This window comes from Dipodomys merriami, unplaced genomic scaffold, assembly GCF_024711535.1.
Source record: "Dipodomys merriami isolate MVZ:Mamm:240054 unplaced genomic scaffold, mDipMer1.0.p SCAF_534, whole genome shotgun sequence".
In the NCBI taxonomy this organism is placed as follows: Eukaryota; Metazoa; Chordata; class Mammalia; order Rodentia; family Heteromyidae; genus Dipodomys; species Dipodomys merriami.
In genome coordinates, this window is record NW_027206107.1 from 711,845 (window position 1) to 727,779 (window position 15,935).

A 15,935-nucleotide genomic window follows, 5' to 3' on the forward strand; every position below is an offset into this window, starting at 1 on the left:
AATCCTCAGAGGGAATCCCCATCACCCCATCTCCTACCCACCACAGCTGTCCTTCACCTCTCCTTCCTGTATTCTGTTCTCTTTTCAGTCAGTCCACCTGCCCTCTTACCCTTCTGCCTCTTTGAGCCTTCTCCCTCCCTCCTTACCTCCCTTCCACCCTTCCTTCCCTCTCTTCCTTCCTTCCTTCCTTCCTTCCTTCCTTTCTTCGCTCCCTCCCTCCCTCTTTAAACTTGAGAAGGGCCTGGGTCTCAGGTTGGAATTCTCTCATGCCAAGTGTATTAGAGTTCACCTAAAGGATAAGCACAAATTGTAGGACAGTGACTTCTTAGGGGCAGTGGAGGAATGAAGACCCCAGCTGGCGTCACTACCCTCATCCATTCCTTGGAATGAGTGATTACTTTGGAGAGTTCGATGATGATGGTATTTAATCCCAAGTATGCTCTTGAATACATTCTATATAAAAAGATAAAGAGGGCTAGGGGTATGGTTCAGAGGAAGAATCTGGATTCTGTCCCCAGTGACTCCAACTGGCAGAGGGCCATTTTGTCCCAAGAAAGGGACAAGAACCAGCCTTTGAAGCCCTTGCAGAAACTGGTCTTAGGCTGGCCACTGAGCCAGGAAGAGAGGCTCTTTGAAGACTAGAGAAGTCCTCCCCTCACCATGCTGTGTTCCTCTCTTCCAGGCCTGTCAGCTTCCCAGAAACTCCATACACAGCATCACCAGCAGGGGCCGACAGAGTCCCTCCCTACCGACAACCTTCTGGGAGCTTCTCCACCCCCGGCTCAGCCACCTACGCCAGATACAAGCCATCCCCAGAAAGGTCAGAATCTCTTCTTGTTAAGAATGTGGAATCTAATGGAAACTATGAATCCTTCTTTTCCAGGAAATCCATTCCCACAACTTTATTTTTCATTTGATATGATGTTTCTGTACTTAAGCTCATCAGAAGACTCCCCGAGGGTCTGACATTTAATGTTTCACATGAAAATTTCAAGCAGAGCTGTGGCTTAAGTAGTAGAGCACCAACCTTGTGTGAAAAAGCTAAAGGAGAGCATGAGGCCCTGAGTTCAAGCCCCAATAGTGGCACAAAAAAAAGAAGCTTCACCCAGGCACAGTGGCTCACGTCTGTAATCCTAGTTACCCAAGAGGCTGAAATCTGAGGATTGAGGTTCAAAGCCAGCCTGGGCAGGACTGAGACTCTTTATCACTGGTCAGCCAGCAAAAAACTAGCAGTGGTTCCAGTAGTAGAGTACCAGCCTTGAGTGTGAAAAGCCAAGCAAAAGCACAAGCCAGGCATGGTGGCAAAGAACTCTGATACCAGCATTTATAAGGCTAGGGTGGGAGGACCAACAGTTTGAGGCTGGCCTGGGCTGTATGGCAAAACTATGTCTCAAAAATAAAAAGGGAGGGGTTGGGAAAGTGACTCAGTGGTAGCATGCTTGCCTGGCATACATGAGGTTCTGAGTTCAATTCCTCAGCACCACATAAGCAGAAAAAGCTGGAAATGGTGCTGTAGCTCAAGTGATAGAGTGCTAGCCTTGAGCTGAAGAGCTGAGGGACAGTGCCCAGGCCCAGAGTTCAGGCAGGCCCCACAACCCACAAAAAATAAATAAATAAAAAATTTCAGTAATACAGGCCATGGCTTTTACTTAGAAGCCATCCGTGCTTCCATGCACACACGTAGTTCTGTGCAGTTTTATCACAAGCATCGCCACAAGACTCCTTATGTTCTATTCATAGCTACTGCATTGGTAACCCTTGGAAGCCATTTATCTATACTCCATCTCTTAACTGTGATTAATGAATGTTACGTGAAAGGGATCTAGTATTGTTTTCTTCACTAGGCACAAGGTCCTTGAGGTTCATCCATGTTGTTTCAGGTATCATTGTCAGCTCTTACTGAGTTTGTAACTGTGGTATGGATATACCACAGTTTAACCCCTCATCCCCTTGGAAGACATTTGGATGCTGAGTGTATACTGTCACAAATATTCATACTATGAACAGTACCTCAGGCATACAAGTTTCTGTAAGAAAATAAGTTTTCATTTGGGATAAATGCCCAAGAGTACAATTGCTTACCATATGCTAAGTCCATTTTATATTCCCACCAGCAGCGTATGAATGATCCAGTTTCTCCACATTCTCACTACCATTTGGTGTTGTTGCTATATTTCATTTTAGCTATTCTGATGGGTTTGTGGTGACATGTCATTGTGGCTTGAATTTGCATTTTTCTGATGGCTAACGAAGTAGAACATTTTTTCGTGTGCTAATTTGCCATCTAGTTATCATCTCCCTCGAAATCTCTATGCATATCTTTTGCCTATTTCTTTTCTTCCAAGACTGGAACTCGAACTTGCTATCTGAGTTGTGAGTTCGATATTGCACAGACTTTCTTGTACAGGCTGGCTTTGAAACATGATCCTCAGCTCTCAACCTCCTGAATAGCTAGGATTACAGGTGTAAGCCAGCAGTGCCCATCTTATTTTCTCCCAGTCTCTATCTTTTTTTCTCCTATTCACAAGATTTTATTTTCAGATAGATACATGGATAATTTTTTTTCTGTCTCTCCTGGGGATCAAACGTAGGGCCTCATGTTTACTAGATAAGCAGTGTTCCACTTGAACCCTTCTACTTTTAGTTTGTTTTTCAAGCAGGATCTTACTTTGCATTTCTAGAGTAGCTTGGATTATAGTCATGTACTACACTCCACAGCCTTTTTTTTTCATCTTTATGGGATTTTCTTAGACTAAAACTTCTTAATTTTGATGTGGTTCAAAGTGCCATTTATTTTCCTATTGTGAAGCATATGTTTGGAGTTATCCAAATCTCTGCCTAGTGCTGGGTCAGATTTCCTTGTGTGTTGTGTGTGTTTCTGTTTTGTTTTCCTTAAAGGCTTTACTGTTAGACATTTAGGTTCTTGATCTATTTTAAGCTGGCTTTTATCAGGTGAAAGGTTTGGGATGAGGTTCTTTTTTTTTTTTTTTTGCCTCTGGATACCTGATTTGGTCTGGCACCATTTATTAGGAACTGGCTTCCACTATATTACTTTTGCTCTTTAAAGCAAAAATTGCGTGTGGGCTAAAGTAGTGGTGCATGTACCTAGTATGTGCAAAGCCCTGCAAAAAAAAAAAAAAAATCCAACTCTGCAAAAAAAAAAAAATTGTTTTAGGGGCTGGGCATGTATGAGGCCCTGGGTTCAATTCCTCAGCACCACATAAGCAAAAAGAAAAAAAAAGCCGGAAGTGGCGCTGTGGCTCAAGTGGTAGAGCACTAGCCTTGAGCTGAAGAGCTGAGGGACAGTGCCCAAGTCCAGAGTTCAGGCCCCACGACCAGACCCCCCCAAAAAAATTGTTTTAGCCAGGCGCCGATGGCTCACATTTATAATCCTAGCTACTCTGGAGGCTGAGATCTGAGGATCAAGGTTCAAAGCCAGCCCAGGCAGGAAAGTCTGTGAGACTTATCTCCAATTAACCACCAGAAAACCAGAAATGACGCTGTGGCTCAGGTGGTAGAGTGCTCACCTTGAGCTGAAGAGCTGAGGGACAGCGTCCAGGCCCAGAGTTCAAGCCCCACGACCAACACACCCCCCCCAAAAAAAAATTGTTTCAATTAATAGGGGGGAAGGAGCTGGAGGTATTGCTCAAGCCATGTAGAGCATCTGCCTAGCAAGTGGGAAGCCCTGAATTTAAATGCTGGTGTAGCCAAAAGAAAAGAGGAGGAGGACTAATGGGCCTCTTTCTCTGCACCTGTTTGCAAGTCCACCCCATCCATCTATGTGCTTGATCTTGGAGTCCTCCCAGCAGCTCCAGGAGGCTGCTGACTTAGCTCATTTTAGAGGGGAAACTGAGGTTCAGCAAGGCAACATCTCTTAGCTGAGGTCACTGTTTCCATAAGCAGAGTTGATAAGAACATGGGCTTGTGATCCTAGAGGGTTATCCTGAAACCCCAAAACTGTCCTGTCTGAAGCCAGGCTCCAGTGGCTCATGCCTGTAATGCTAGCTACTCAGGAGGCTGAGATCTGAGGATCATGTATTAAAGCCAATAAACCACTAAAAAACCAGAAGTGGTGCTGTGGCTTAAGTGGTAGAGCACTTGCCTTGAGCTGAAGAAAGCAGGGACAGCGCCCAAGCCCAGAGTTCAAGCCCCACAACTGACAAAAAAACAAAACAAAACAAAACTGTCCTGCCTGCCCCCAAGGACTCAGCTTTCCCAGATCAATGATCTTTGGAGCCCCAGTTCTGACTCAAGGCAAACTGGACACAGGGAGGCATTCACACACACAATGCACCCCATGGCATAGAGAACCTCGGTGGCACATGAACCACAGGGAAAGCCCTCTGCCACCACCTCCCTTAGATCTTGGCCTTCCTTGGGTTGGGGGAGGGGGGAGATACAGAGTCTTCTTCTAGCAGGATCTCTGTCTGGGGACAGCTTTGGTGACTCCCACTCACCAGTCCCAAAGGCAGATGATGCCTAACATCTTTTTTCATAGAAAAATTCAGCTCAAATCAATGGACACTTGCCTGAAAAGGACACAGATTGCTCTTCTGTGGGCTGATTGTCACCACTCACAGTGCCATGTGTCAGCCCTGACTGAGTGCTGTGACAAAGGCCTGCTGGGATGACCTCTTGACAACCAGGGAAACTGAGGCTAGGAAGAAAGTGACCACACCTGGTTTGGCAAGGGGCAGTGGTGAGCTGGGAAACCACAGCCTACCCAGCTGTCTGACCCAGCCTGCTCCCTCAAAGAGAAAGAGAACCTGGGGTGGTAGCTCCTGGCAATGCCAGGTAGCTCACCCATCCTATAGCCTGTGTCCAGGGCCACCAAGGGCAGGGATGTAGACCCAAGTGACTCTTGAGTCCTCTTTCCCCAAGGAACCTACAGTGCCCTGTGCTCCTGCTGACGCCGCTTTCACTGGCAAGCTTCCCAGGCGAGCCTCATCCTGAGCCTCAGTTAATAGCAATTTCCAGGCTTGCTCAGACAGCCTTGCCAGCAGGCTTGTCGCCCCAGTCCACAGCGGAGCCACTGCTGAGCAAGTCATAGGCGCCTGTGGTTTTGACACTGACCTGTGCTTGTGTCCCTTTGCTCCCTGCAGGTATGCTGCCGCCCCGCACCCACTGCTTTCCTTTGATCCACACTTTTGCCACGATGGGATGTCCAGTGGTGACTCCTCCTCGGGCGGCCTGACCAGCCAGGAGAGTACCATGGAACGCCAGAAGCCAGGTAGGTCCCCTGAGCCCCAGCCACTCTCTTATTCAAGGTTTGAGAGGTGACATCCCCTCCCAGCCTGCCTGGCTTTGGGTCCCATTGAATGTCAAATTATGCTGTATATATTTTGTACTGTGAATCTGGCTTCTCTTGCTGTGTCTCTTCTTATTATTTCTTTTTTCTTCTTTCTTGTCCTCCTTCTCCTTTACCTCCTTTTCCTTTAATTCTCCTTCCTTCTTCATGTCCATGACCAGGATTCAAACTCTTGATCTAATATTTCCAATCATTGGCTGACACTCCACCGCATGAACCATGCCTCCAACCTCCTGAATCTGTTTCTTTTTTTTTTTTCCTTTTTTCTTTTTTTTTTTTTGCCAATCCTGGGGCTGGAACTCAGGGCCTGGGCGCTGTCCCTGAGCTTCTTTTGCTCAAGGCTAGCACTCTACCACTTGAGCCACAGCGCCACTTCCAGCTTTTTCTGTGTATGTGGTACTGAGGAATCATTCCAACCCAGGGCTTCATGCTTGCTAGGCAAGCACTCTGCCACTAAGCCACATTCCCAGCCCCCTGCCTCTGTTTCTTAAAGAACATTTTTTTCCTAGGAGTAGAACTGCTCCATCAGGATCAGGTGTTTCACTATCTTTTAAAGAAACTGCCACACACAATTTCCCCAAGTGATGAAGCCATTTACTGCTCTCGCTAACAACATAGTTAGTGTTGTGACAGGGTCTCCTTATGTGCCCTGGACTCATTGTGTGTATCCTAGGCTGGCCTCAAACTAGCAGTCCTCCTGCCTTGGTCTCTTCAGTGCTGGTTTGATATTTTAATTTGTATTTATATTTTTAATTTAATTTGTATTTTTCTCTTTTTGGTGGTACTAGGATTTGAACTCAGAGCCTCAAGCTTGCAAATACTCTTCCATTTAAGTCATGTTCACAGCCCTTTTTATTTTAATTACTTTTCAGGCTGGGAAGGTGGCTCAGTGGTAGAGCGCTTGCCTTGCATGCCTGAGACCCTGGGTTCGATTCCTCAGCACCACATAAGCAAAAAGAAAAAAGCCAGAAGTGGCGCTGTGGCTCAAGTGGTAGAACGCTAGCCTTGAGCTGAAGAGCTGAGGGACAGCGCCCAGGCCCAGAGTTCGGGGCCCACGACCGGACGCAAAAAAAAAAAATTACTTTTCAGCTAGGGTCTCATGCTTTAATCTAGGGTTGACCTTATTGTAATCTCCCTACCTATATCTTCTATGATGTTGGGATGACAGGCGGGTACCGCCATTCTGGCCTAATTTGCATTTTGCTAATCACTGATAGGATTGAGCATCTTTTCATGTTTATTGTCACATATATAAATTTGTTGATTAGCCGGGCGCTGGTGGTTCACGCCTGTAATCCTAGCTACTCAGGAGGCTGAGATCTGAGGATTGCGGTTCAAAGCCAGCCCGGGCAGGAGAGACCGTGAGACTCCTATCTCCAATAAACTACCACAAAACCGGAAGTGGCGCTGTAGCTCAAGTGGTAGAGTGCTGGCTTTGAGCTGAAGAGCTGAGGGACAGCGCCCAGGCCCAGAGTTCAAGCCCCACGACCGACAAAAAAAATAAATAAATAAAATAAATTTGTTGATTGTGTGCACACAATACTTACATATACATTTGAAGCCTGAGAATTCCAGAGGAATGGGTAGAGTGAACACAAAAGATAATGCATTGCCCTGGGAGAGGAAGATCTGGAGAGCTCCTGTTGGGGGATGTGAGGATATTCAGACAGCCAGGATGGTATCCATGTGTACCTCATCAGCTCCCCAGCACAGTGCTTCATAGCCCAGGATTTACTAGCCTGGAGAATTTCCTGGCAGAGCTTAGGTACTATCTCTTAGCTTTTTCACTCCAGTCTGGCTCTCTACCACTTGAGCCACAGCTCCACTACTGGCTTTTTGTTGGTTAATTGGAGATAAGAGTACTCTAGACTCCTATACCTGGGATTTCTTTTTTTTTTTTTGGTCCGGTCGTGGGGCCAGAACTCTGGGCTTAGGCGCTGTCCCTCAGCTCTTCAGCTCAAGGCTAGTGCTCTACCACTTGAGCCACAGCACCACTTCTGGCTTTTTTCTTTTTGCTTATGTGGTGCTGAGGAATTGAACCCAGAGCCTCATGCATGCAAGGCAAGCACTCTACCATTGAGCCACCTTCCCAGCCCTCTACCTGGGATTTCTTTGAACCATAATCCTAAAATCTTAGCCTTCTGAGTAGCTAGGATGACAGGCATGAGCCTCCAGCGCTGGTCGGCCCATGGTTCTTGACTTCATGCAAATAGGTCTGCCTCATGTTCCTGCTGTCCTGCTGCTGGTGGGGGCCTGAGGGTACCGCTTGCTCCTTCTCAGAGGGCTCAGCACTGCCTGCAAGTCTCCCATCTCAGCTGTTAGACAGATTTGGATCTTTCTCTTTTTTCCACTCAGTTCAGGAAAAGAGAAAAGTGTTACTTGGCTGTTTCATTACACCAGAGTGTAAAATGGAGAGGACATTTTCCAGCACTCCATGGACCTCAGATAGGTGTCACAGAAACTGAGGATTGTCTTCCCTTTTCCTCCCTCTGCCTCCTTGAGTTCAGTTCCTCTCACTTAGAATTTTGTTATAAAGTAACCAATCCACACACACACACACACACACACACACACACACACACACACACACACACACACACACACACACACACACACACACACACACACACACACACACACACACACACACACACACACACTTTAGGAGAATCTATGCTTAGAAATCATCAGGAAGTCTAGACTCAGCTAAAGGATAGATGAAGGATGGATGGCAAAGATCAAAGGCCATGGACAGAAACAAGGCTTTGCCCTGCATGCACAGGTCAAGTGAACAGGATTATCAGCAACCTGGTTTTGTGTGACTGTCATGTACCCAGCGTTGTTCTGTGTATTGTACATTCCTTCCTTCTGAAAAGTAGTAGGATTTTTTTTTGTTTTTTTTTGTTTTTTTTTGGGGGGGGCGGATCTGGTCAGTCGTGGGGCCTGAACTCTGGGCCTGGGCACTGTCCCTCAGCTCTTCAACTCAAGGCTAGCGCTCTACCACTTGAGCCACAGCGCCATTTCGGCTTTTTTCTTTTTGCTTATGTGGTGCTGAGGAATCGAACCCAGGGCCTCAGGCATGCAAGGCAAGCGCTCTACCACTGAGCCACCTTCCCAGCCCAGTAGTAGGATGTTTGTTATGATTCCATTTCGGGGTACTGGAAATGGTGGTGCACACCTGTAATCTCAGCAACTCAGGAGGATGGCAGTAGGAGGCCAGCTCAGGTGAAAAAGTTATTGAGACCCCATCTTAACCAACAAAGCAGGTGTAGTGGTTTGTGCTTGTAATCTCAACTATGAAGGAGGCCTAAGTAGATGGTCCAAAGGTAGCCATAGGCAAAAAAAAACAAAGCAGAAAGGGCCAGGGGCATGGCTTGAGTGCTGGAGTGCCGGTCTAACAAGCACAAGGCGCTGAGTTCAAATCCCAGTAGTACCACTAATTTGGATTCGTTAAGTTATATACATTTTCCATCAAAGGACTGCTGCCTTACATATGCAAAAAAAAACTCTTGCTGGGCGTTGGTGGCTCACACCTATTCCTAGCTACTCAGGAAGCTGAGATCTGAGGATCACAGTTCAAAGCCAGCCCAGGCAGGAAAGTCTGTGAGACTCTCATCTCCAGTAAACCACTCAGAAAACCTTAAATGGCTCTATGGCTCAAGTGGTAGAGCACTTGCCTTGAGCTAAAGAGCTGAGGGATAGTGCCCAGAGTTCAAGCCCCACGACAAAAAAAAAAAAAAAAAAACCACCTCTAGTAGCCAATAAGATAATAGATAATTGGTCCCATAGAAGAATGAAGGAGGGAGATGGACAAGTAATTTACAAAAGAAAAAAAATCTACCAGGCCAGTGAGACTGGAATTGTGCTGGGCCTCATTTGGGGATGGTGGTAGATTGTTGTATGTTGTTAAACGATTGAATCTGCATAGGGCTCTTGGGTTGGTGCCTGGGTACAGTAAGTGCTCAGCGAATGTTGGCGGCTTCTGAGTGTGCTGTACCCCACGGCTTAGGTTGATGGGGGTTGTACCTTGGGTGAGCAGGCTGGCCAGAGGGGTAGGACATGAAACCATATTTACAACCCAGTTGTTGTTTTTTCAGACCCTGGCCTGTGTCACCCTCTAACCACTGCTGTGTCTCTTGTCCTGCAGAGCCTTTGTGGCATGTGCCAGCCCAGGCCCGACTGTCAGCCATGGCGGGAAGCAGTGGGAGCAAGCACACCTCCAGGCAGGATGTGGCAGGCAAAGATTCCCCCAACAGGCATTCCAAAGTGAGTCCTGAATCCGTCTCACCTGGCCCCACCCAGGGAGTGGAACAGCCTGCAAGGCTGGGCAGCTCTCTTGGGGTGTGGCCTCTTCATGATACACTACCTGCAGCTCATCCTTCACCTTCCCATCTGTCCTGAGTAGGCCAGATGCTTGGTCTAGAGTATGGTCTGAGCCAGACAGGCTCACAGCTTCACTCCAGCCCTCCTCAGCTGGCCATCTTGAGTAAATCCCTTTACCTCCCAAGCCTGTTTTCTTATCACTACATCAGTCCTGGTAAATGAGCCCCTAGACCTCAAACAGTACAAGTTCATGTCCTTGTCCTATAGCAATGCAGTACAGATCTTCAGTGAGCATCTTTCCACAGGGTTGGTGGGGACCCAGGCTCCTTCTCCCTCATGGCTCTGCTGAGTTCTCTTCAGATTGAGAGGAAGAGAGGGGAATGAGAGGTTTTTTTTTTTTTTTTTTGGGTCCAGTCATGGGGCCTGAACTCTGGGCCTGGGCGCTGTCCCTCAGCTCTTCAGCTCAAGGCTAGCACTCTACCACTTGAGCCACAGCGCCACTTCTGGCTTTTTTCTTTTTGCTTATGTGGTGCTGAGGAATCGAACTCAGGGCCTCAGGCATGCAAGGCAAGCGCTCTACCACTGAGCCATCTTCCCCAGCCCGGTGAGAGGTTTTTATCCTGGCTTAGAGGCCTGGAAATGGCATGAAATCACTCCCACTTTCATTGCCTGCACTCTATTCCTGCAAGGCAGGCTGGGAAATGTAGTTGTATATGTCATTGGAGCTCTTGTCAGTCCTGTTGCCCATACTCACAGTATGGTAGATACTGGGACCCTCCACCACTTTCAGCTTTTTCTGTTTATTTGATGCTGAGGAATCGAACATGCATGTGAGGCAAGCACTCTACCACTGAGCCACCTTCCCAGCCCCCCTCACAATAATGAAAAGGATATGAGCCCCTGTCTTTATCCCAGAGGGGAAAACAAGCAGTGAACAGATGAGCAAAAATGTGTAGCGATAACTCCTTGCTATAGAAGAAAAACGAAGCCCAATTCAGTGACCAACTTTTAAGATAATGTGGTCAGTGAGGAGGTGACATTAAGCCAAACCTGGAATGAAATAGGAAATAAACCATGAAAATAGCCTAGGGAAGAATGGTGAAGCATCAGGAAAAATAAGTGCAAAGGACCTGAGGTGGACTATGCTCTGCGTGCTTAGTGGACAGCAAGAAGGCCAATGTGGCTAGAATAGAGTGGTCTAGAGGGAGCAGGTGAGGTGAGCAGAACAGGTGCTATTCCCATCAAGACCTGGTATTCTATGTGTACTGGCTTTTCCCCTGAGCAAGACATGCAGTACCAGGGGAAAGGATATGATGCAGTACAGAGAGGGCCTGTGGGTTGCAGTGGTAGGCAGGACCAGAGTGGAGTTAGAGGTAGAGGGGGAGCAGGCTGGGCCAAGGGTGAGTCCAGAGCATCCAAGCCACACTAGAGGAAGGTGGTGTGCTGTGGAGATGGGCCGAGCCCAGCTTGAGGCACATTGAATCTGAGGTGTGGGATATATACATCACCTATGAATGTCAGCTCTTCCTCTGAGCACCCCACAAGGCACTTACTTATTCTACCCTCCTTGCCATTCTTACACATGTGGAAACTGAGGCAGAGGAAAGGTAAATCCCTTGCCTGGGGTAACATGGCTGGGAAGTAGGAGCCAGGCTTAGAAGCTGTCTGGGGTGACGCCTGTCCTTGCCTTCTAGGGCGAACCTCAGTACTCCAGCCATTCCAGCAGCAATACCCTGTCCAGCAATGCGTCCAGCAGCCACAGCGACGAACGCTGGTTTGACCCTTTGGACCCCTTGGAGCCCGAGCAAGACCCCCTCTCCAAGGGCGGCTCCAGTGACAGCGGCATTGACACCACGCTCTATACCTCCAGCCCCAGCTGCATGTCCCTGGCCAAAGTGCCACGGCCCACCAAGCCACACAAGCCTCCTGGAAGTATTGGTCTGTGTGGTGGCCGAGAGTCCGCTGCAAGGCCCCACCACGCAGACAGGCGGCGGGAGGTCTCCCCGACCCCCGCAGTTGCTGGCCAGGGCAAGGGCTACCGGCCGAAACTGTACTCCTCAGGCGCCAGCACCCCCACAGGCCTGGCCGGGGGCAGCCGAGACCCACCAAGGCAACCCAGGTAAGGCACTGCCCCTAGCCCAGGTCTTCCAGAAGTCCCAGCCACCTTCCACATCCCCACAGTCCTGATGGTTGAGTTCTCCTTCCCAGAATTGTGCTTACTCTTGGAGGTGCTTACACACTCGTTTTGCTCGTGGAATTGAGAGGCTCATGGGCTACTTCCTGCTGCCCATCGATCAGTGCCCCTGCCTGTCTGTCTCACTTTGATTCTGCCTCTCACTTCTTGTTTTGCTGAGACCAGTGGATTTTTATGCTTTCTGAGGGTCACAGCCTGTATCAGTTAGGAGTGTGGTTGTCTTTGGCCGTGGCATCCAGGGAGGGCAGAGCTGGACTGGAGCAGCAGGTCTGGCACAGCAGCCCATGGAGGCCTCAAGACCTGGCTCTCTGCAACTTCCTCCCCACCTTCTTCACATACTGGCACCCCTGGTCTCCAGGTGGCCAACAGGGGTAGGAGGCTAGCAAAGGGAGAGACAGGTAACAGGAAAGGTTGTCCCGCTTCTGTGCACTAGTAGGGGTCATGGCCCATCACAGCTACAGGCTTGGTTTGGTCTTCCAGCCCCATAATGTAAAGCACTGATCCTCAACCCATCCCTGTTGTTTAGTCAGTGCAGACTGTTGGGCCCCACTTGAAGTTTCTGATAGGGGGAGGGGAAGCAATAAATAATTTGCCTTGTTTATTTGTACTCAGGGCCTCCTGCTTGCTCAGTAAGCACTCTGTCAGTCTCTGTAGAGTCAGAATAGGGTTTCGCTTACTACTTGGACTGTCAGGGATTGCAGTCCTCCTATAGGTGCTTCCCTTTGTCTCTGGGATGGGTAGGAACATACCTCTGTACCCAGCCATTGACCGAGACGGAATCTTGTGAACTTCTATACCTGGTCTGACCTCAGATGCAATCCCCTGATCTCCAACTCCCAGGTAGCTAGTATTCTTTAGTGAGCATTGTGAGCTGATCTACCCGCTAGGCAAGAATATTCAATTGTTTTATGCCAATGCTGTTAGTGCAGCATCTGGCCCCTGCTAGAAGGAAAGTGGCCAGAAGGAGGTGAATGGGTTTACCCAACTGCCAGCATAGGCTTGATAGGACCTCTCAGAGAAGCAGCCCCAACAAGTTTTACTACATAGTGTCCCCAGGGCTGGCCGCTCTAGCCAATGCCTTCCCCACTTCCTGGGCCAGTGGCTTCGTTGTCTATCCTGGGCAGTAGCTTCCAGCCCTGGGACCACAGCTCCCAGTAGAAGTTCAGTGTTTGAATCTATTTCTGCATAATGATACTTGTGTCAAAAAGGTGAAAGCAGTGGTTTCCAGAATGATCCTTGACCTTTCTGTGTATACCGCCCTTGATTGGATCTTGTCGATCTGAATGATGTCGTGACTGTGCAGTGTCTCTGCATGACTCTTGACAGCTTTGAAAGGCACCATAGTTGACTGGCAGCACTCACCCTGGGTGCCATGAACCAAGGAGCTCCTGAAGGCACTCAGAAGGGCAGAGGAGGAAACAGCAGTGGGGGTGGCAGGGGATGGGGGTTGGTAGGAGGGAGGGAAAGGAAACCAAGTGAAGTCTCTGCCTCTCCCTAGAAAAATAGTTCTCAATCTTCTGGGCTTGAAGACTGCTGAACAGCTCCTCTACTCACTGAATTATTCATCCATTCATTTCACTTGTGAATATTTCTTGGAGATCTGTTCCATCCCAGACCTAGGCTGGAGCTGAGGAGAAATAATAAATTTAAACAAGGCCTCAGCCCTCACCCAGATGACAGCTCGATCATTGCTGAGACAAATTCAGAACTGCACCCACCTAAAGGACAGGGATCTGGGGCCAAGAAAGTCTGCAAGAGGGTGGGGGGTACTCTGGCTTCGACTGTAGTGGCCCCCATTCTGGGCATAGACCCATGTTGGTGATCCTAAGTAATTACAGCATTTTGAAATCTGATGTAAAGGCAATTATGCCCAGAGTAGTGGAAGCTGAGGCAGGGGGTGGGTACAAAATTACCCAGTGTCTTCTAGAAGGATTTATAGAGCCCACAAGTAGAGAGAACAAATGGGAGGAGAGCCTCCTGCTACAAAAAGAGTGCCCTGTGGTTGGGAGCTTTAATTTGCATACAGACAATTGATGCTAATTGCAAATCATTCTTATCTACTCATTAAAGCCGCTTCCTGAAGTTTTCTCCTAGGCAACGGGGCTTTAGTGTGGAACAGTGTTTCCCAAAATGGGGTGGTAGAGGTGATTTGGGTGGTGTGGGGAGGGAAATGTCTGCTCTTAAATTGTTATAGGTTTGTTTTTTTGAGGCCGGAAAAGGGTTTCCCATCCATACCCTGACTTGTCACATCGTGCCTTGGTCCTGGTTAAGTGATTTGACCTCTCTGAGCCTCAGTTTCCCTACCTGTGAAATCAAGGATAAATCACATACCTCAGGGTGATGTGGCCAAGTTTAAATGAGCCAGTTGTAGCTGTGCAATCCTGTAATCCTAGCTACTCTAGAGGCTGAAGTTCAAGGCGTACTTGGTAGTTAATGCAAATCTGAAAAACAAGAGTTTAAAGCAAAAGAACCTGGGATATGGCCCAAGTAGTAGAGCACTGGCATACCTAGCAAGCTCAAGGTCTGAGTTCAGTCTCCAATACAGCTCCCCCAACACTAAATAAGTTTAAAAAAAAAAAAAAAAAAAAGCCCTTAGAGCAGTACACAGCAGTAGCTTTCAGGCTGAAGGTAACTATGATTGAGTGAAGATTATTTAAATAAAAAAAATTAGCTGAGGGCTGGGAAGGTGGCTCAGTGGTAGAGGGCTTGACTTGAATGCTTGAGGCACTGGGTTCAATTCCTCAGCACCACATAAGCAGGAGAAAAAAAAAGCCGGAAGTGGCGCTGTGGCTCAAGTGGTAGAGTGCTAGCCTTGAGCTGAAGAGCTGAGGGACAGCGCCCAGGCCCAGAGTTCAGGCCCCACGACTAGACCCCCCCCAAAAAATAATAATAATAATAATAAATAAAATTAGCTGGGCGCCTGTGGCTCACGCCTGTAATCCTAGCTACTTAGGGGGCTGAGATCTGAGGTTGTGGTTCAAAGCCAGCTGGGAAAGTCCGTGAAACTCTTATCGCCAATAAACCACCAGAAAACCGGAAGTGGTGTTGTAGCTCAAGTGGTAGAGTGCTAGCCTTGAGCTGAAGAGCTGAGGGACAGTGCCCAGGCCCAGAGTTCAAGCCCTATTACCGACAAAAAATTTAAAAAAGGCTGACCTCAGATGAACAGAAGAATGTTAATAAGAATGTCTCTTTGGGGGCTGGCAAGGTGGCCCAGTGGTAGAGCACTTGCCTTGCACGCATGAGGCCCTGGGTTCGATTCCTCAGCACCACATATGCAGAAAGAAAAAAAGCCGGAAGTGGTGCTGTGGCTCAAGTGGTAGAGCAGGAGCTGAAGAGCAAGGCCCACTGCCGGACACCAGACCTAGTAGACCTGGGGAGACAGCAAGCAAATAATGACCAAAGTCCATGAGTAAATTGTACTAGGAGGTAGCCTCAGTGGAGGCAGGGCAGGGCAAGGAGCATTGAAAGAGGTCAGATTGTCGTGGTGGTCAGAGCCCAGTTCCAGCAAGATTATCACTATGTTAGACATGACAATTTAATACCGGGGGATGTGGGTGCCATGGAGGCATTTGAGCTTACAACTTGACATGTTTTTTAGAGGACCACTTGGCCAGGTGTGGTGGCACATGCCAAAACTTCAGCACTTAGAAGGCTGAGACAAGAGGATGGATATAGTTCCTGGCTACCCTGACTCAAGTAGAGGAGGGTGGGGGGAGTCACTGGGCCTCTCTTTGGGAAATGGACTGTTTAGAGGAGGACAGTGATGGGCTTCAATACCCACTTAGAGAACCCCACCCTCTCCCTTCCCTGGCTCCAGCCCCTGCTTGTAGCAGTTGGTGCCCATCCATGACTTCAGCGACTTCACAGACACTCCCCCCAGACGCTCGTCATGGAAGCCTGGCTGCCAGGCTTACTGCCAGGCGCCAGTGCCTTCTGTGAGCACCACTGAGGGCCGAGCCGGCTCAGGCGGGCAGCCACCTGGCCCCACCCTGCCCTGAGGCAGCACACACGCCAGAGCCTTCTGGTTTCCAGAGCAATCTGTCAGAGCCGTGCAGAGCAGAGCAAGCAGAGTCCGCTCCACGTGGAGCTGACGCAGCTGGGCGTTCCCGC

The 15,935-nt window shown here is 48.7% G+C and overlaps 1 protein-coding gene across 6 annotated transcripts in view; it reads left to right on the forward strand.

Annotated features, from left to right (window-relative positions):
* Positions 1-15,935, forward strand: part of LOC138811552 (signal-induced proliferation-associated 1-like protein 3) — a 159,468-nt gene that overhangs the window by 123,233 nt on the left and 20,300 nt on the right. For all 6 annotated transcript variants that reach the window (XM_069999320.1, XM_069999315.1, XM_069999314.1 and 3 more), the window contains 4 exons: positions 683-820; positions 5,103-5,230; positions 9,456-9,574; positions 11,326-11,750. In XM_069999320.1, coding sequence (XP_069855421.1) covers positions 683-820; positions 5,103-5,230; positions 9,456-9,574; positions 11,326-11,750 — 810 coding nt within the window. The remainder of the gene's footprint in view (positions 1-682; positions 821-5,102; positions 5,231-9,455; positions 9,575-11,325; positions 11,751-15,935) is intronic.